At 41.0% G+C, this 22769-nt stretch overlaps 1 protein-coding gene across 1 annotated transcript in view; it reads right to left on the reverse strand.

Moving 5' to 3' along the window:
* b3gat2 (beta-1,3-glucuronyltransferase 2 (glucuronosyltransferase S)) overlaps positions 1 to 22769 on the reverse strand; it is a 73710-nt gene that overhangs the window by 50458 nt on the left and 483 nt on the right. The window contains exon 1 of the mRNA XM_042502100.2: positions 22145 to 22769. This exon is cut by the window's right edge and continues 483 nt beyond it. Within this exon, the coding sequence (XP_042358034.1) occupies positions 22145 to 22681 (537 nt within the window). The 5' untranslated portion in view covers positions 22682 to 22769. The remainder of the gene's footprint in view (positions 1 to 22144) is intronic.

Here is a 22769-nt window from a genome sequence, read left to right on the forward strand (position 1 = left end):
TCACTTTTGCTGCTGTTTTTCTAGTCTGAACAAATGTGATTCAGCAAGCTGTTAATTTGACCAATCAGATGCAGGAGGACTTCATGCTGGTGTCTGTCTGAAGGAGTAAGACATCAATAATCCATCGTAAAGCCCATTTAAAATGTCCATCTGCCTCAGACAACTGCCTGTAGAGCGTCTCCAGACTGCATTGAGTGAGTGAGATGAAAACAGCGGGCTGGCAGCGGCCACTACATCGCCAGCACATTTTACTGCTTACCCTCTTGTTGTCTTTATAGCTTTCATTTAGCCATTAGAACTGGACTGCGGCCAGGCTGCGTAGTTATCGGCGTATAATGTGAGTGTGTCTGTCCGGGGTGGCTGTGTCATTAGATTCAAAATCACACCTTTCAGATCTTCCTGTTAGAGCGTGTGAGGCTAAAAATCACATTAAGATGACAAGTAAATATTTGCCCCGGCCTACAGAGGAAGCATCTGACAGACAGTAACGATAAGGAGGGCGTCCAAGTTCAGCATCAGTTTAATCAAGCACAACCTTTAAACAGCATGATATTAGAGGATGATAAAAAAAAGTGATATTAAACAGGTTTTGTAGACAGGTTTGATCTGATATCAGAAAAATACTCAGTTAGGGTCCCCGTGCAGGTAGCAGCTGACTACAGATGTTGCCTCAATTTTCATTTTTCAGCGTCTGTGGTGCCGTCTTATCAACAACAACTCAATGTCAAAATGTTTGCTGGGAGCCAAACAAAGCTGTGGGGTGACAGTGTTCCAACAGATGGTACATTATTCTGCTCGGTGGCGACTGCTTTAGCACATGCTGGTTTTCATGCCACCATCTGCAGATCACTGCTGGCACAGGAAAAGTTTGCAACACAAACTTCTAGTTATACCTTTATTTAGGTTGGCTGAGTGCACAGTACATGCTGTTCTACAGCGATGCCCTGTTGGCTGGTAAAATGAAAATAAATCACATATTGTGTCAAAGAGAAGACACAAGGAGAATGGGAAACAGAAGAAAGCCTAACTTTCAGTTTTTACAGGTCAAGACAGGCACATAATTGAGAATAGTCTGTTTTTGGTGAGTTAAAAGCCTTATTTTCACTGCATGCAACAACTCACCTTAACTCAACTTGCCTAGCTTACAATATTTTAAGGCTATATCACAATACGTGATATATGTTTTGATATTTTTAAATTTCCTTTAAATTAATGTTAACTACTGATATACAAAATTACTGAATGAACTGCAGTTACACTAAAGTAGCTTCTGTCACATATAATAAAGTTGAATGCACTACTGCTATAATAACATTTAATATAATACATATATTAGGAGGTTAAATAAAGTATTTTTATATTGAAAAATTAAAAAGTATTGTTCTAATTAAACAAATCATAGCGGGAGCCATGGTGCTTTTATTTTGAAGGATTTAGCTCATCTCGGGCCAGAAGTGTTGATGTTTTAGCTGTAGACTTGAAGCGCCTAGTCAACAGTTGGTTGTTAGTGTTAGCAGACAGTAAAAAAGTCAAATACCGCAGTGCCGTTAACCATGAGGATTTATTCACTGTGAGTGGGAAACTAAAACAAACAGTTCTTTAGTTTATATATTACTTATATTTGCAAGTCGCTCTGGTGCTCCGTGGTCGCACAGTGTGACTAAATAATCGTGATCTGAGCTCTGCAGATCCAAACACATGCCTCACCTGCTCACACTACCACCACTACCACTCATTTAGTTAGACTGTCACCACAACGCTGTTAAAACATGATGATTTATTCTCTGTAAGCTGTAACAAACTAACAGCTCTCCACTTTGCGAATTAATAGTATTTACAAATCGCAGTAGTGCTCCATGGTAGCAAAATGTGACTAAATAGTCATAGTCTTTTTATCTTTTATCCCTTCAGTGGTCAGACTTTGTCTATATTTTACTGTATACACTGTTTTCTTATCCCGCTCCCTTGGCTACTGGCGCACTTGCCTGACTGTACATTGTGAAAGCTGCTATGCGTGTTTTTTGAGTGGGTTTCTTTTGTTTTGTTGTTTTTGTATAAACAAATTGCCCCTCGTGGGATTAATAAAGTTATTTGAAACTGATATTGAAACAGTCTTAAACAACTTGTGTGATCACAGTCCAGTCACCACAAGAAAATGTTGGCATTGTACATTTCTGCAAACCATGAACACATTTGCACGTTTCATATGATACATAGCACTATTCCTAAAGTGATGTTGTACATGAGCTGACTGTCATTGGGTGATGGAGGGAATAGCAGATGATGTGACACCTAGACGAGATGCCTTCAAAGCTGCAGACCAGTGTTTGAGACCAAAAACAACAAAAGCAGTTGTGTTTTAGCGACCCGTCGCTGTTTTTACTCTGCAGGTAGTGCCACAAAAAGTGGTTGATTTTTGGAGTACTGTGAGTCTAAAAGCAGGTATTTTAAGCCAATACTAAATCTTAACCCAGTGGATTTTTTTGTGCCTAAAAATAAAAACAGTCACCACAGTGATGTTGGAACATAAAGAAATGTAGAGTTTCAAGCTATAAAACTATAAAATAATGTACAATTGCGACATATCTGTGGCTTGCAGAAATGTACAATACAAACAGTTTTTCTGGTAATTGGGTTCATTATCACCCTCAAACAGCAGCGGCAGAAACATGTCAGTTGAAAGCTGATCACAGAACATTCTGAATTAATGATGAACGAATTTCATATAGGGAGCCTAAGATCGATTGAAGATGCCCTCCAGGATTGGGCGGCTCTAACTTGGGACTTGTGAGGAAGTGTGAGCAGTATCCTGACTTGGCAGCTCTGGCTGCAGCTGTGCAGATTCATCCCTTTAGCGCCTAAATGCTAACCAGTGAGCTGGTTCCTCTGTTCCTGGCTGTTACCCAGGTTTTCTATACTGCCAATTCAGGAGTAAACCAAGAGCTCAGTTTATCTTTTATTCATTGATTTTACTATCATCTCATGCTTTTTATTGCAAACAAAAACAATTTGAAAAACAGTTCATTCCACTTTGATTTCTCCTTATTAGGAGCTTTTATATTATAAACTGAGAGAAAAAAAAAAGCACTACTGTGTTGAAGTCCCATTTCGATTCACTGAGATTGAAGAGCACAGTTTCAAACACTCACCAACACTGCAACAAACTGAATACTGAAAGTATGAAGGTAAAGCAAAAAAATCAATTCAACCTTGACTGTAATCGTCTGCACAGAGAGGCTTCTTTTTTGGGAAATGTGTGAGTATGTGTTTTTATTGCTTATTTTTCACTGGAAGTTGAGTAAAAATCCATATTTTTAAAGCAATGCACAAATGGTTGTTACAGTGGAAGGGAAAGTGCACACCCCGTCTCTTTAGGCTGGGGTGCAGCTCTGTGAAATCAATAGTGTATTCATCACAGCAGATTGCAACAACAATGGTTTGAAAGCCCAAAGTATGACAACTTTTCTGATAATTTAGAAGATTCTTTTCGAATATGTTAGTGATTGTTAACAGGAATGTCCTCCCTAAAGAATAGTAAGTGTGTAAAAACAACAAGCTGCAGCACAGGGTCTCATTCTCATATGCTGTCACTACGGATCGAGGTCTCAGAGAAACCAAGTACTTCCTTGTTATTCCTGCAGTCCACAGTAATCCAGACTACATCTGAGACCACAGAAAACTCTCTAAGAAAGCCAGAATCCACAGAGCTCACCCTTATGATCAGGAGAGTCATCAAAACTCTGCAGCTTCCCCACAGGGACTGAATTGGGGAAGTAAAAATAGTAAAGGTTGCTGAGAGAGCACACAGTGGGATTTTCTGGAGATAAAGTATTTTTCTCGTCCTGAAGTGCCACAGTTCAACAAAAATACATCTCTCCTTCGGGTGTAAAAAAAATCAGCAATATCTCGGGGTCCACACATTCGGACTCTTTCTCATTGTGTGTGAGGCAGCTGCACAGTTTAAACCTGGACACAACTGTCTACGGTCATTAGTTTCTGGTGCAAGACAAATCATTTCTTCATTGGAAATCAGTTGAGTTTCACATGTTGAACAATAACTGAGGATCCCATACTACATGACTCGAGTATTAAGCTGAATGGAGTTTTCTCTGAGCAGAGGCAAGTATTTTGGCCCTTTGTAACCAGACGGTTCTCATTCCCAACTCATCAAATGCTGCCTCTTGGTCAGTGATTTCAGCGTCAGACACTACCACACAAGGCATCCTGCAGCAGTATGATACACCACCAGGCAGCAAAAGTTTATAACACCACTGGAGGGCATCAATTTGAAATTCCGCCAGTAACTAATTTAAGGAAGTGAAAAGTACTTTTGTTGCCTAAACGTAACCACATGCTTTGTTGCCCAAACCTAACCACATGCTTTTGTGGCACAAAGAAATAAATGTAAAACAAGGTGTTGTACTGGCAAAAAAAAACAACTTTAAGCATCTAACAAGAAAAGACTGTTCATTCACTGGTTAGGTTTATAAAAAAATAAAAATAAAAAAACTTCATGGTTTGGCTCAACATTCATACACAAAGCAAACAGTGGCTCCTAGGTGAAAGCCTGGGGTTTGTTGGACCCATCCACTTTCCTCCAACCACTCTACAGGGACTTTCCAGCTCCTTATGTCATCATTACCGGCAGCATTTCAAAGTAAGGCCATTGGCCAGTGTATCATGTCACCATGAAATGGGGTTTTTGGTGGCGATGTCAGTGAAATTACTGACCAAACAGCAGTATTTGACGAGTTCAGAATGAGAACAAGGCAGCGTAAGACATGACAATGAGCCAGCATGCACAATATTGACTAAGGGACGAGTTCAGCTAAAGGTTAGTTGCTTTTAGTCATAAATTACCAGGACAATAAGACACAAAGTCGCAAGTCACAAATAAGTTTCATATGTTTCATGTCAAATATATCATATAAACTTCTGTAAACTATATACTGTAGTTCTGACTGCATATATGTGCATCGTTGCATTTCCAGCTGGGATTGCACCACCCAACCTGGTCTTACAGTAATACGTGAAATGACCATGACCTCTTTACACTGCATTACACAGTAGTGGTACATATTGTGTTGGAATTACAGAGAACAAATAAACAGTGTTAATGGAGAGTCAATTAGGATCTTTTGGCATAGCTGACATACACATCCCTAGTTCAACAATGTCAAGCAGTGGATGGTAGTTTATGTAACAACCCAATATGTAGTATAAAGAGTGAGAAAGTCCATGTACAGAGGTCAACTGGTCAACGAGGACTTTCACCCAGGAGACTGCTGTTTGTGTCTCGTGTGAAACTAAAAGCCAAGGTTGACTTCTTTCAACTTATATACTTACTCTGATGATGCAGCCACACTCACCCTGCTCAAAGACAGAGACTCTATCACAGCCTACCAACAACTGGATTCCCACTTTACCCAGTGGTGTACAGACAGTCACCTTCTCCTCGAAATGAAAGAGCTCATCTTTGACTCCAATGCCTCTCCACCATCAGCCAACCAGTAGAGATGGTGGAGAGCCTTTAGTGCCTCTGCATCATCCTGGAAATTAAACTGAGCTTTGATCATCACACCAGAGACATCCATAAACGCTGCTGACCAATACTCTCCAATGCTCTCTGCCATCTGCAAAATAAGATCTCTCTCAGTCAATCCCCTACCCCCTGCTCCTTCTGTATTATAGCATTTTTGAATCGTCCTTCTGTACTGCGCCACCTGCTATTTCACCGTGCTCATCCTTACCAACAAGCTCCTGGAAATCACCAATATTTCTTCTAAAATAATTGGCCTCCCCACCGCTAACCTGCCAGCCCTTCCTGACACTGCCACCACTCTCAGAGCACTGACCAGAGCACACAACCCCTACCACCCCCTCAAACCATGCCTCACCCTCCTCCCCTCTGGCCGCAGATAACTACTCTGCAAGGAATCTTCCTTTGGGAGGATTTTTTGGCCCTCAGTCATTACTGCCTCAAATAGCCTGGGTTCACTGCTGTAGACTTGTGTTGTAATGTTCTTATTTGTTCATATCTTGTGTGTTACTTGTTTTGAGTGTTTGATTGGACAAGCTTTGAAAGCAAATTTCCTCTCGAGAGAACAATAAAGAATGAATCTGAATCTGAATCTAAATCTGATTCTTACATCTTTGACGTAGTTACATCCCATAAACTGAAGCGCTTTTGTCACTTTAGAACATACTTATGTCCTGTACATAATTACTAGAGTTTTTTTCACCAAAAAATTAGCTTTTTCTGAACCAAGTCATTATGGTGCTGAAGCCCAGCCATGCTCCCGCCTCATTATTTCAACGCAATCCCTGCCACCACCCTGTAATGCATTTTTAAAAGGTCATGGTCATTTTATGTATTTTGTGAGATTACATTGGCGCTCCCAAAAGTGGGTATTTTTAGTGAGGCATTACTGTTTTTCCAGCGGGAAACCTGGTATTTCACAGTCCCTCCAGGATGTTTTTGCGGTTGCAAAAATTAACACAAATCCTGCCAATCCCCACGGATTCTGTGTCAACTTGCAATTTTGTCCAATTGCCGCAACAGCAAATTTGATATTATATATTCTAATATTTAAAATAGGTAAAATCTAATTTTGTTGTCAAGCTTTACGCAGCATATTGATTTGCTCAGCACCTCTCTCTCTGTGTCTCTGTCTCTCCCTCTCTCTCTCTCTCTCTCTCTCTGTTTATCATGAGACCATTGCCACCAGAGCTCTATGACTTTGTCTGAGTCACCTGGATAGTGACAGGGCTAACTACTAGCATTACATGGCTAACGCTACCCAACAGTAATTTACAGATTTAACGACAGAGTCAAGTCATTTTGGTATTTGTGTGAGATAAACTGCTTGGCAGCAGATCTTCACTGCTGCTGCGCATCAGCCCAAGTAGCAAAACATAGGTAGAGTAGGGATGAGATGAAGTTGTGCTGTTAGCTAATGCTAACCAGGCAGAGAAAGCAGGAGAAGACCAGCTTGCAGAGGCCATCCTTCAGCGCAGCAAAGAACAGCAATTAGCTATTGCTCCTCTCACTTACTTGCCCCAGCACTTTTACTGCATATATAACAGCTAAAACACTGCAACATGCATTCACTTTTTAAAGAAAAGCTGTGGTGAAATCGAATGCCACAAAATTCTGGAGGGACTGATTTTAAGCCAAAAACATGATCTTGTCCTCACTATAACCAAGTTGTTTTTTGTGCCTTGACATAATGATAGCCACAACGTTATCGAAAAGTAAAGTTTAAACATGTTCACCACACAATGCCATACAAAATGTTACATATTTGTGGTTTGCAGAAACTTGCCAACATTGCCAACATTTATTGTCTTGATTGGATTCCAAGTACACCTGTGCCTTTTCAGCTATGACACACCAAAGTATCTGCTGCAAAAAAAGATCTACTTGGATACAGAAAAAACTCAGAAATAAAATTAATAAGATCACAATATGAAATGATAAAATAAAATCAGATGTGAGAAACTTCCAAGTGGTGCCAAGACAAGCACAAGTATGACCCGAAGCCGAAAACGTCCTCTGCAGTATGTCACCACTGTCTCCTGCTGTCTTCCATGATCGCAAATATATATGACAGCTACACTATGTTTGTGTCACCAGTGCTGGTGCTGAGAGACAGGGAGGAGGTGGAGTATTCTGTGAAAAAGAGTTTAAGTTAAAGGACTTTATGCACTTTTGATCAAGCACACCTATGCAGAGCGAAATAGAATTAAATCCATATGTAATAATATAATAAGAACATTTGTATATGGGAGTTTAAGTGAGTCAAAGGCTGAAACGACTCCAGAAAATGTAATTTCATTCTTCTACTTCTTCTTATAAGATGTGCTGACAACCCAAGCTCTCTGCCCTCACTCTCCACCCTCTCTTTGCTTCACTGATGAATCTGTAAAGGCCTTTGTTCTGCACTGTACATCAGTTAGGGCTGTATAGTTGGAGCCACCAGCGGACACTGTCATGCGTTACAAAAGCTCCCGTCTCATTATCAATATGGATATCTTCACCAGAGGGCGGACACATCACTGAGATAACAAATAATTCATCTTTGCCGCACATGAAAAATAATTTCAAATGCAGCTGGGTGCACGACAACCCGCGAGTCCTGACAAATTACAGCACCGGCAGCTCAGTGAGTAAACGCATGCTATTTACAAGTAAACAAAAGAAAAGCTGGGGGTGAAAAATACAGTGCTGAGAGGAATCGCATTTCATCTGACTCGCAGCCAGGACACTCTGTCTGGGAGCGCTGAGGCTCGCTCGGGTAATCAACTCTGACTCCCTTCGCTGCAAACAAATAGGTGAGAAGTGAATTGTGTGTACACACAAAGAGACTCTTAATGATGGAGTATATGAAATCCATTATGGATGTTCTCGTTTCCTGCCTCCTGCCCCGGAGAAAGAGCCGTCATTGTGTTGTTTGCGCACCGGGGCGAGTGTTCGGGTGGCTGGGTCCGGGTGTGATTTTAATCAAGCGTATTTTTATCTGCGTGTTATTAATATGCATAGCAGAGGCAATCGGAGAAAGGGAGGGAAGAAATGAGCTGGGAGAAAATGAATGAATTGAATTAGAGAGGCCGGGGATGGGCTATGAAACTGTGATGCAATAGAGCATGATATGTGTGCAGGTTGAATGCTTTATGGGTTTATGGGGAGAAACAAAATAAAAGAGATGAAGATGCGTGCTTATTGTATGTGTAGGCCTATTTGTGATGGCATGATTACAGACCTGTACATATACAGCAATGTCAGTGTTTCTTTCCAACAGGGTTATCTTTGCAACAGCGGTGCAAAGACGGTCAGGCTGTTTTCGATTTTCCTCAAAGACCACCAGCTACCACAGTTTCCACAGTTAGCTACACAAGAGACAAAAGCTCTGTCCTCTTCTTGTTTTGGTTGCGCAATGGTTAATGTACTCTGTGCTGTGAAACAAGCCTTATTTTCCTGGGCTATTGTACTCAGTTATTGCAATTCTGGCAGGCAGAAAGCGAGGTTTGCAAGGAAACAAACTTAACACCAATGGCAAGCTCAAAGGTCAGTTCAAACTAATAAAAATGAACTAATTCAGGTTTGAATTTTAAAGTACACACTCTAAAAAATGAACTTTTAATGCTCACGTCTTCTGTTTTTTTTAATACATCATATTTGGGATCATCATTAACGCACAGATATTTAGCAACAGCGGTTTGATGCTTCAACTAGATGTGTCATTTTAAATATGTTGTCCATGTAGTTTAAGCGCAGTTACAGTATATGGTAGCACTATTCCCTGGCAAACAGCCTGGCGCACTGAGTGTACGTAGCTTCCCCAAGTCCCCAAGTCAACGCAGTAATGTTGCAAAGTGAGCTACTGTGACTAAAGATCCTGCACACAAGTCCTGGGTGGATAAAATGTTCTTTATCAGATTTGGATGGCCAAAATGCCAAACTTGAGGTCTGCAAATCAATGTGTGACATTGCAGTGGCTCCGTTCATTGTTTTATACAGTCTATGAGACAGACTCACCAACTGAAACTAGATTACAAAACATCACAAAAGCCATAATTAATTCCATGACAAGAAATGCCCCTGATATGGCTCCTCGAGAATTCAGTTATTCCTGCCTACAAATATTCATGAGAAAAAACCTGCATTTTCAAATATCAAAAAATGTGAGCTATTGTAGTCTAAAGCCTCTTTGGTAGATTTAACAAGTTGTAAGGAAAACTGAGCAGAGTTTTGGCACACAGTCTTGAAAGCCCATCACAAGCTCTGATTACAAAACGTGTCAATTTTCTTTCTATAAAACAGGGTGAGTAAATGTCAGCTTCTTTTTTAACATAAATGTATCTCAATCGCTGTCACACACAATGGCGAGAGGGCAAATGGGGACTTGATGAGGGAGTACAGAGATGTGTAGTCAAACTGCAAATTAAGGACAAAAGACAGCAGAGGAAATAAGCAGTGAGCTGGTGCATAACGTCTTTTTACATTTACACTGGCCCGTAAAAGCCTTCAACCTTTCCGTCACCTTCCTCTCCCCCCATCCTTATCCTCCCACCAACCCCACCACGGACAATTTCTCTTGGCGAGGTTCGTCTCCTTTCTGCTTCGCTTCCCTGACATTACAACCCCCCCTCTATCCTCGCTTCTCCCACTACACTATGTAATTATGATAATTGCTCATAGGGGTTTGAGGAAATTGAATTTCCCATTTCGCTCTGGCTCCTTTATCCCACCAGTTTCTCTTTGTGCATGCCCCCCATCGCCCCGCGGTTCTCTGCAGGCCTGGAGTCTGCCGCTTGGACACTTGATCAAATGCATCCTTAATGTTCGCATGTGAGCCTTTGGACCAATGACAAAAATATTTAATTTTTATTCCAATATGAGAGAGGAACATATCAACTCTATGAGAATAAAATGAAAAGCCTGTTTAATTTCAAAGTGTTATCAAAGAAAATAAAACGTATTCTTAAAGTTTCTGAACCCTCAGATTAAAAATAGAAAAGATCTAGTTTCATTTCAGCACAGCAGTGGATTTCTGCCTCTAATACACAATGTGAAAAGCCATATCCGAACTAATAATATCATAATAACAAATGCATACTCGACCCAGTATGGCACCATTCGAGAGAGGTGTCCCTGAGTCACACTTCAGCACAGGGCATTTGCCTAAGTACCTGCTCCCTAAAATAGTCACTGCGACTGCTGTGGAGCTCTCAGGGCCGGGGGGAGTTCAATTATTCAAAAAAGGTCTGACGAAAGTGTTGCCTGGCTGACAGGCTGCTGCAGCTGAATCAAACAGCTCTGCCATGCTGCCGTCAGCTGAAAAAACCTTCCATCCCCAGAGTCAGCTTTTCAGGAATGAAGAGCAGGGAAAAAGGCACTGCTTAATTTTCCTGATTGCTTGTTAAGCGACCAAGTTGGGATGGGTTTGTTCATTTTCAAAAGTGACCCAAGACAGAAAGAGCTGGGGTCAAAGTAATAGTGAACAAAAATGAATACATCAGCAAAGAGGAGTTTCAAGAGTAGCTAGGGTCTTGTCAACTTGGGTCTTGTTTTTGTAGCTTTGGCCGTAACATCTATTGGTGTAATATCATTGTATTCATCAAAGTAATTGCTAAGATTCAACAGCAGAAACGTGAGAATTGAGAAGATCAGCTGTTTGTAAACAGTTTAGTGAGATTATCTAAACCCTTTTATTTTATTTTAAAACAAACGTGAATGTATGTAATTTTCATTGCAAAAAAAACCAAAAACAACAACAAAAAAAACTGCTGAAACCGTAATATCCTTTAATTCATCATAACTTGGCTGAATCCTGGTCAGGATTATTCAACCAGGTGAGTCTTTTTCTAAATGCCCAGCTAACAAAATAGTGGACCCTGGTGAGAGAAGGGGAGTAGGAGGCATGTACTCTATGGTAAATAAAGACTGGTGTGACAGTGGGAGTGTGAGATGCTGTCTGTTCCTGCTTGCCCTGCACCACAAAGCGAATAAACACTCTGGATCAATGCTATATGCTGTTAAGAGGCAGCTATAGAGAGGAGGACGTATGTGTTTAATTTTGAATAAGGACTGGTGTGAGAGTGGGAGTGTGGGAGTGTGAGGTGCTGTCCTGTTCCTGCTCGCCCCTCACCACAAAGGGAATAAACATTCTTGATCACTTCCATACACTGTTCAAAAATGGCTGCAGAGAGGAGGAGGTATGTGTTTTATTGTGAATAAGGACTGGGGTGACAGTGGGAGTGTGAGGTGCTATCCTGTTCCTGCTTGCCCTGCACCACAAAGGGAATAAACACTCACAATCACCTCTATACACTCCTCAGAAGTGACTGTAGAGAGAAGGGGAGGAGGAGGTGTGTGCTTTGCAGTGATTAAGGACTGGTATGAAAGTGTGAGTGTGAGGTGTTGTCCTATTCCTGCTCACCCTTTACCACAAGGGGGATAAGCACTATCACTGCTAAATGCTGTTAAGAGGCAGCTGAAGAGAGGACGACGTATGTGTTTTATGATTAAGAACTGGTGTGACAGTGCGAGTGTGAGCTGCTGTCCTGTTCCTGCTGTCCCTGCAACCACAAGTGGAATAAGCACTCTCCATCATCATAATACACCATTCAGAAGCGGCTGCAGAGTGGCATTGCCCATCTTCAGAGGGAGCGATCATACGGCCATCCTGTCGAGGTCAAGATTTGGAAACAAACTGACGCATTTCCCAGTGACACAAGAGATGGAACCAAGCAGAGTCTAGTGCATATTTCAGGATATCAGTGAGGAAATCAATGAACTCTCTGAGTGGATTTAATTTGGAGAACAACAGAAGCCCCTGTATCCAAAGTTAAATCATTCCACAACCAGAAAAAACAAATCACCACAACCATCCAGGATGCCACGAATGCATGCACTGCAGCCAATGTAGAAACTTGGACAATTATAAATCTGCAGCCTACAATGTAAGACGATGAATGCACAAGTTGAAGTATCACAGTTCACTAAAGTTCTATGCTATCTTGTATGATTTCATGTGAAAAATAAATGATTGAATTGAATTACAGCATGTAAAAAGTTGAACCCAGGAGTTATGGAGACCCAAAGTGTTCAATAAAGTCTTTGTCCATTAATAAAGAAAAACAAGACAGAACCAGTTCTGTGATTGGCTGTCTAGTTGGAGCAAAGCAACAGAAATTAAAATGACCAAAAATAATATCAAGGTCAAAGTCAAAGTCAGCTTTATTGTCAATTCTTTCATGTATGTTAGGCATATAGGAATTGAAATTGTTACTCTCCCCATGACCACAGTGTAAATAAGTACAAAGAGAAATACTGTAAATGTAAAAAGACACAAAATGGGGGAATTTTTTTTTTATTACAATAGGCAAAGAAGGAAATTTGACAAATGATTCAGATTATTTCAAACTGTATGGACATATTATTGATGGATAAACAGGCAGTTTTAGTAGTAACTCTGGGGGTCTGTTCAAAACCTCTGTTATTGTCTAAGGTCTCATTGACACATTTCAAGTGTCTGGTATACAGATAAAATCCAGATGAGAAGACACTTTCATTATAACACTTAGACACATATATGCATCTCTTGGACAGATGACAGATCTGACAATAGTCTGGTCTTTGTTTTCCAGGCTACATGTAAATCAGGGTCAGACCTCCTCCAGTCCAGAAGGAGGTGGTAATGCACCTGAAGGTGTTTGGTAAGTGCTTTGTTGCTTTAATGAGATGGAGAACAAACAGCTAATTTCAGTCTCATTTCAGTGAAAGATTAGCTGCTGTTATCACAAGGGCAGAGGAGACACACCACGGATGTAATAAAGAGGAATGGCATCTAAATTAAGAGTTCCAATATGTTATTTCCATGGCCTACAAGAGTTCAATCAATATCTGTGAACATGAGCTACTCTCTCTCAAAGCCAGACAACAGGTTTTTCAGCAATTGTAAATCAGCTTAACCATGAGAGATCCTTGAGCATATAGTCATGCATGTGCACACAAAGCACGGGGCTGATCTATCCATTTATTTACATGTATATTATATTATATATATTATATGTATATATATGTATATCTTTATTTCTATACATGTCTCTCTCTTTCTGTACACACACACACACACACACACACACATATATATATATATACACACACATACATATATATATATATATATATATATATAATAGGCTGTGAGTGTCATTTGATGACATCACAAATTTGAGTTTTAATTTTTGGACTTGGGAGAGAGTTTACTAAAACTTTTGGACTGTCTTAGAGCATAGGAATAACATGTACAGTAATAACAGACTACAGTTACACCATGGGAGATAATGTATGCATCTGGAACAAATGGATGCATTTACTCCTTTTCACCATCAAGTGTAAACTGGGGGGGTACCTGCTCATAAGTCTTGCCATGGTGTAGGTGTTGCTGCTGTGTTGTTGACTGTTCATGAGAAATGAACTTTGTTGCTGTCATCACTACCAGTGGGAATCATAACCAAAACTACAAGCATAAGAACTGAAACTCTGAATCGAGCGCTTCATATAAATGTGTATTTCAGTATCACTCTACTTTGAACTTTGGATAAACTCAAGCAAGCAAGAATCTGTGTTATCGAGCATCAGGGAGCTACATTTTTGTTGCTGGACTGCCAAAAGTAAAAATCTTCTCTTCATTTTTTTTCTCCCACCAGAGAAATCCACCCACTGTGCTATGGGAGATTTTTACTAAAAGAACCAAAAAGTCATCAATGAGGCCTCATTCACTGCAGCTTAGGGACTCTCTAACCCTATAATAATTCCATTATTCTGGGTATAATTTGGGTTTTACTGTCCAATGATGGTTTAAATGCTGTTTAACAAGCTTGTCTGTGCTCACAAGAATACCTTACTAGGAGAAACTACGAGAACCAAGGGAAACTTTTTGGCATTCTTGTACAAAAACAGTCAAATATATGTCAAATATGCAAAAAGCTGTTTGATTCATATTCCATGTTAATGTCGTCTGGACTCATGATGGCAAAAATGCTAAATCACCTTAAGAAGCAAGCAGGAAGCAGTGTGTGATGGAGGGGGGATCAAGGTGTAATTGTACGGGCTGCATTAAATGAGCAGTCTTGCGTTTTCTGACACTCTATTGACTGCTAGGAGGCGACTCAGCCGGAACGTGTCGCGCGCATAATAAACCATGCCAAACTGAGGCCTGATTAATGTGCAGCTACAGAGAATATACCTTTTAACTCTTGTCTTAATGCTAAATGCCATTCCAGCTGACTTCCCACACTGAAAGAGAAAAAACAGGGATGCAGGGAGGCTTGTTAAACATTTTCTACGTACCAATGTTTTTTTCATAAAGGGGGAAGCAGGGGGCTGTTGTAACACATTTTGCTCATTACTTGGTGGTAGCTTGTAGCCCGTTCTTGGAGCAAAAACAGCCTGGGCAGCTACTTTCATGTAATCAGCAATCCAGAGTCAGGAATGAGGCTGATTTTGACCCAGCTGGGGTTCCTCATTTATTAATTGGGCTGCTGCAGGTCAAAAATGCCTCGCCTTTTGCACTGCAGTAGCTAATAGAATGATAAAATTAGTTAAAATCTAAATACTGCATAAAAAGCTTGAAATTAAGGTTGCACACATCTTCATTTTAAAGTCATCTCTACTCGGCAGTCTTCTTTCAAATATAGTTTTTAACATAAGTGTGTGTTTAAGGAGCAGTACATTCAAAGCATTATTATAGCAGCAAAGCACTATATGCCATGCTGAGATATAGCATCAAATTATTATCCCAACTCATCACATGGTGTTGCTCTGTCAGTGACCTTCTGTGTCAGCTGTTTATGCTCCAGAATGCTGTTACCGTGATGTCAACAAATGCACATGGTGGGATGACGCAACCCCTTACCATGATGACGCAGGGCCCTTATGTTTACGACAGTCACAATGGATTAGGCAAGACAGATGGTCAGGTTTAGGCAGAAGAGACACACGTAAGGTGTAGAAAAAAAGCAGTTGTTTGTGGGACCCATCTAACTCCCCAGCCAACCCTTCTGCACACCCTGTAAGCGTACTTGAACACCTTATATCACATTGTTACCAACACTGTCAAGCGCACGCAACTGGTTCCGTCCATTCTCAAGTGACGTCGCCCATGCACTTCGCATGTGGACGAGCTCCGTGCTATTCAGCCATCCATAGGCTTATAATAACAATGCCACTGGTTCTGTCCGAGCACGTTCTCTCAGCCATGTACCGGTTGGATGTGGAAGATGGCATTTGCCGTCACACTCGTACACTGAAAGCAATGACAGCTCAGAGATATTTAACTAGTTTGGAGTGAGAATGAGCTGGATATAGTGGAGTAATGGCATTCTGAGCAGAGCATGAAGTCATGCTACATTTGTGTGTGTTGAAATCTGAGATTCTCTGTTTGTTGTTGTGGTAAACAGTCTGGATGCGTGTGCATGCGAGTCCCTGTGTGTATCGCACTGGCTGGCTAATCTCTGTGGGACAAGAAGACCAGTGGCAGTAAATGTCCACAAACAGGGAAAACGAGGCCCAGGAGCTGACAAGATCAGCCGCCATATAGCAGAAACAGTAAATGTTTGTTATTGTCATATTATGCCATTGTAATTGTTAATAAATTACTGCTGACGCATATGTTATATATCACATGAGAGGTAGACGCTGTTGTGTTAAACATCACGCCTGCCTCCTTTGGTTCTGCGATGCTGGCATGCTGTCTACAATCACACACTGGAGTAGCATGATGCTGCGTGCGATCGGAAAATGCCAACACTGTATGAAAAAGCCACTTCGTAGTGGCTCTATATTGCGATCTCAGTGTAAATAAGGATTTGGAAATGCTCTGAATGTCAAATACAGCTTCTTTAAACTTAAATATTTTAAGAACGTCATGGTATGGTCACACCACTGGATTTAATGTTAGATTAATAAAATCTAAGTGTCCCGTCTCCTAGCATATATTGTATAGAATTAAACACTAAACATTCATTTTAACACAGTACATTACTAGATACTGCATGTATGTTGGAAGAGTTATTGGATGTTGTAATCATCAGTGAGCGGGGAAGTAAAACAGGACAAGGTCTGTGGGTTTTTTGCAGTCATGCTTTATAGCCAGTATAGAGACCCATAACTCTCCAGCTGAATTTTATTCATCTTAAGAAACTGATTACTACAAATTATACCATATATATTATCATAAAAAGTCCCAGTAAAATAATATCTTAGTTGCAAAAAATGTCAGCTCAATCATTTTTCTTCCTGAAAATGATATAAGTGTTTCTGGTATAAAGTCGCCACCCACTGTAAGCACAGTTACTGCAATCAGTCTAAAGCCTGCAGACAGTTTCTGCAGGTTATTACTGCCGTATGACAGCCTATTATCTCTCTATGACAGGCCATTACCTGCACAGAGGAGCTGGGTAATGAAATAGGCAGGAGGACAGAGAGAGGACAGCGTGCTATCAACAAATCAAACAGATGCTCTTTACACTGAGCTGCAGGCACCAAATCTTACACTGAGCCTGTGTGTCAGAGTCGACTCAGCCACAGTACACAGGGCTCACAATACTGACCAACTCTAGCCAAGTGCTGCATTCTAGGTCACCGAGGGGAAAGCTGTATAGAGTCTGAATTTAAAGTGGGATTTCTTTAGTTTGGACCAAAATTCCCCCAAAATTGCTGCATTTTGATTGATTAGAAAGACCATTGGGGTCATTCGTCTGTAACTTAAGCTAAGCTTGATGGACAGAGCACTAACTTGGACTGCAGTTTGTCCTCAGCTCATTTTGGTATTAAAGGATTACTTCACCCACAGAATGATCTTTTGTATATCAATCACTCACCCTGTGTTATGTAGCATATGCAGTATAATCCAAGTCTCATCACTTCCATAAACGAGCACATGTTTTTTCTTGGCTCAAAATGAGGCGGCGGTGGTACCAGCTAGGCTTGTGCAGCATGGTCCATTTTAAATAAAATAAAATAAATAAATAAAATAAATGTGATGTTTTATACCATCCTGAAATTTCACAAAGGGTATACAGTACATGATGGTATAAGTGTGCAGCGGTAAAGGCACTTTTTGCTAAGGTTTTAGCAAAAAGACATTTATTTAGGAAGTACTGAGCATTGGACTGGATAAATGAGACTTGGATTGTAGTGCACAAGTTATTTGAGAATTTGTAATCAGATGTTTTGTATTGCATTTGTTAAACACAGTCTCCATTTACTCCAAATTATCAAGAATTACCTCAGTTTTTGGATTCTTTGTTCACCATGGAGGAATGCGAGGAAAACAATGTTTTCTTCATGAATCCAATGTAACACAGGATGAGTAGTTAATAACAAAGGATGATTTTGTGGGTGAAGCATTCCTTTAGACCGTTTAAATCAAATTTAATTGATTAATTGGTCAAAAAATGATTCTCCAACTACTGGGATAATCATTTAAGTTGTGTATTTTTATCTATTTTGTTTATTTTTAGGTGTTTTGTGTCATGTAAACTGACTTCGCTTTACTTCCCCTCGATCTTTAGAAAATTGTGACTGACGCTATAATTTAAACAATTGCTTAAATAAAAAAATGTCAGATCAGTCAACAGTGAAGGTAAACCTTTAAATAAACTGATTTTCTCCAGTGGTCTCCTAATGAACCACACTTCTCTTAGGAGGAATATAGCTTGCAGGTTTGTTTTAAGCCATCAGACTTTGTAGTCACATGTCAAAATAAATAAATAAATAACAAATGGAAAAGAAAAAAGCTGCAGAACTCATATAAAATGCATCATACACACATAATGTAAACATGCTTTAGGTTTACCTCACCTTTTGAAGAACAGATTTAAGATGTAAGCTGGGATTTCTTTCAAAAGAAGAAGAAAAGGCTTTCTCAAATCAACGTGTTGCGACTAAACATACAATTTTTATCCTACAAAGTGCAAGTAAAACACTGGGGTCGAGGAGAGCAGTACATATTTGAATGGGTCACAAACTAGAGGTCAACAGCAACTAAATCACTCATCCAGAATAGTTCTAACAGTAGTATTACAATCAGCTACATTCCTTCAGTTTTTACCATATCATTCAGTACAGCGTAATAAGCAAATTTATATCAAATGTTTTGCATTCAGAATGTTTTACTATTGAAGCAAATTACAGCCATCTCAGACTTGCAGCCGGCTTTCTTTGAATGGCAGTAATCAGGATGAGCAATCAGAAATCAGCGAAGCATTCTTCCAGAGTGTTTGTGCATTTATGAGAGTGAGAGGATTTGTTTTGTTGCCTCTGCCGCTCGTCTTTCTTCATTACTTGGACGTCCGGAGCACGTGTATTGGAGGACGGCTGTGTGTCCTCAATAAAAAGGACAACTGATCATTAACAGCGATGTGGAAAGAGATACCCATGCATGATCCAACAGACACACACTCTCAGACAGACTGGAGTTACATAATGGTATCAATATACGAGGTTGATATTGGTGTATCATGTGGCGTGTTGTCCAACTCAGATTTGCAGAGTATGTGGTAGTCGCTAATTTCTATCAATATTTATATATCAGAAGACTCACAGTCCAGATAGGCCTTTTTGTAAGGATTAAGGGGCATGGAAAGGGTAATGTACTGTGTACTGTGTATATTATGAATAAATTGGGGATGTCAGTTTTGGTTAACTTTGCTTTCGATAGTGCGACACCCATTAACCAGTAACAAACCACTTAATTTATAAGAAAAAAAAGAAAGATGTGAAATTCAAAACGTCTTTCCTTTTAGTGTGGCACTCCATTGACTCAGTGAGTTTTAGCGCCGCATCTCAAAGCGCTATCCATTTAGTGGTAGTGACACATACATTGTTTGTGATGTAAATGTCCTACATTTTATTTTATTTTCTGTTGGCTTTGCTGACAGACAGCTCTTCCCATCTTCCTGTCTCCACTAGTTAGCTAATACTAGTCTTGGCTGATCTGCACTGTGCACCAAGCAGATGGAAGCTATAGTTAGCTAGCGCCGCTGCTCGTTGGTGATTACTGCTGGTGACACTGGCCCGATGATTCAGTTAGAGCTGCAAAGCCCTTTTAGCAGTGTTAACTATATTATCACCACTTGCTGTGTCGACACTGCTAATCGTACTGCCAGAGCTAACAGTTTTGCTAAAGGGGGTTCCTTTGTATGTGGGGCCAATGTAGGTAGTCAATGGGCCAAAATGGGATTGTCCACGGGTTCCATAATGGCCCCATGTCAAATGCCCACATGGGTGGCTTTAATACTTCATGGAACCCATGAACAATCCCATTTAAGATCCAGTTTTTCAGCCCATACAAATGCTGGCTGATTGGCAGCTTAAAATTAAGTCGCTTACTCATCAGGGTGACCTGGGCGAGGGATATGGGTTCACCACAGGGTGGACAGGGAGCTCTGTCCACATGTTATGTTTCTCCACATGTTAACACGACAAGCTGGCTGGCTGTGTTCCACCAGATCAGGGTGGAGCGCAGCGCGGTCAGTTGAAGAGCGGCAGAATTAACCTAAAGACCAACACATGTAACAGGTCAAAAATATTCTCTGCAATTAACCAAATAACGTTTAACCACTGACATCCCCATTACACATCTATAAATATTTACATGGCTAGTTCTATCTATCTCTCCATCCATCCATCCATCGAGACCAGTATCACTATCAACCCCTAACAATCTTACCCTAATATAGACTTTCACACACGCACACGCGTACACACACAACCCGGCTTATCAATTCTAAGATAGATCAGTAAAAAATCGAAAAGCAATGGTGGTGAGATACAGATTTAAAAGAACCAGCAAACCCTGTGCACCAGCCTCACCATCTCTCTCTCTGTGTCAGCCAGCATTCCCTCTTACTTTTCATCTGTTCTTCTCTTTCTCATTTACGCCTTCACTCTATCCAGTGTCCATGCAGCTTCCGCACTTTCACGACTTGAATACATTGGTTTAACAACCACCTCTCAGGAGGAACGAGCGGCCCTGAAAACAGGGTCTGGAGCCTCCCTGGGGTTTTTAGTGAAGCTCCAGTGGGACGCCATAAAGATGAAGACGCGGTGACTTTCAATGTTTGGATTCCTTTGAAATGATCCCATTTGGGGAAAACCTAACAATGACTTTTACTGTGCTGCATAACGGATGGTGTCACAAACACAGACAGATCTGGCGGAAGCAGACCCTTTATCCTCAAACAAATAGTGCTGAGGGTGTGACAAAAGGTGCTTTAATGGAACATGTTTTTAAATGTAGCTCTTAGCTCTAATATCTCCCCACATGACATCAATAACTAAATCTGTGCATGGATGGTTTGAGTTTTATTAGGGTTGTTTGGTAGTGGACTACAAATAACCTTTAGTAAAGAACTCGTTAAAGGTCCCAAATTGTAAAATTCCAATTTCCATGTCTTTTTCACTCATAAAGCCGAAATAGTTGTTATATAAATACTGTTAAAGTATCAAAACACCCAATCCAAAGACAAATGCAAACAGTCCTTACACAGAAACCATGCCTTTAAACAAGCCGTCAGGATATCCGTGAAGCTGTGATGTCACAACTTTACAAGTAAAAAGTGCAACTAGAGTGCTGTTGCAGTCATTCCCTCAGCTGCAATGACAGTTTAGAGACATGGAAAGAGCAGATGTATTAGACCCAGTTACACTGACCAATCAGAGCAGACTGGGCTTTTCGTGAGAGCGTCTTAAAGAGATGGTTGCTTAAAAGAAATGCTCCAGACAGTGTGTGTATTCAGGCAGACAGCACAAGGAAAATGTATCATTTTTTTGAGCATTAATGCATCTAAAATGTTCTGGTTGAAGCCAAAAATACAAGTATGAACTTGAAAATGAGCATAATATGGGACCTTTAAGTACCATTTCCAGGTACCCTTTAATGTATTTGACTGCTACCTTACAAGCACACAGATCAGCAAATAAGCAGCTTGCAAGGCAGGTAAAAAAAATAGCTCTCTGTACATCAGCCACAACATTACAATGCTGCTTACAAGTTAATGCATCATTATTGACATAATGTGACTCTGAGAGGGCCCATTCTGCATAATGAGTAAGCCTAATACTGACACTATAAAGCATTCACCAAGAGTCAACTGCCATGGCCACAAGTGGTAATAGAATGATCCAAAATGTTACAATGTAGTGCTGCAGTAGAACTACAGAACCAAGTCTGTGAACTGTTTCAGTAAGTCAGTAGTCAGTTGCACATTTTTGCCGTTGTTTTGTGTGTTTTAAAATCTTTTTGTGTAACTGTGTATTTTATTTGTTGTTTTGTGTCTATTTACAGTTGTTTTGTAGTTATTTTGTGTCTCGTGCTCATTTTGAGTATCGTGGCGTGTGTTAGAATGGGGGGGGCTTTTTTTTTTACATGTGGCACTTTCACGCCGAAAAGCTTTGAATGTGGTTTCCATGAGGTGGAAACTAAACGACTAAACGACTTCAGATTTGTCAAATTCATTCAATTTTCTTTTTGTTTGTTACTCCCATGATGCTCTTTGTCAGTTGTAAAGTCAGTAAAAGTGCACAGAATACAAAGTCCTAACACAGGTGTATAATTAAATGTCTGGTTACCTCCTCAAACAGCTCCAGGCTGTACGTGTTGTCGTCATCCGCGAAGAAAACCACACCGGCGTCCCGCCTGCTCCGGTGCTGCCGGAGCCACGCGAGAGCCACATTCCTCTGTTCGGTGGCGCGTGGCATCCCGGTGCGCTTGAACCTGCGGGGAGTGAACACATGGAGGTGCGTGTACTGCACGCCGCACCGGGCCAAGAAGCGCGCCACCAGCTCCGTGCGCGAGGTCGAGTCCTCTACTACGATCCAGTGGAACCGGGGCACCTGGCGGAAGGCGTGGGCCAGACGGGTCAGCTCCGCTTTCTGCACCGGACGGGTGTAAGTCGGCGTGATGGCGTAGATAACCGGCAGAGCGGACTGGTTCTGGGCGCCGCTGCCCACTCCCGGCGCGCCGGTCCGTGCCGCCCGCTGCGCCCTGCCGGTCCGGCCGGCTGCTGGAGCCCGGATCGCCCTTTTACTGTCGATATCGATCATGATGATGACAATAAGGACCCAGGGCAGCAGGATGAAGAAACGGCTGAAAAACACTGATTTCATGGCGAGACTGAAGTTACCGTGCGCCCTCTCTTTCACTCCATCACACACAGAGAGGCACCGACCGCAACTCCAACAACCCTCCTCCAAA

The sequence above is a fragment of the Plectropomus leopardus genome, chromosome 13 (assembly GCF_026936395.1).
Source record: "Plectropomus leopardus strain MGB_pleo_1.0 chromosome 13, ASM2693639v1, whole genome shotgun sequence".
Lineage (NCBI taxonomy): Eukaryota > Metazoa > Chordata > Actinopteri > Perciformes > Serranidae > Plectropomus > Plectropomus leopardus.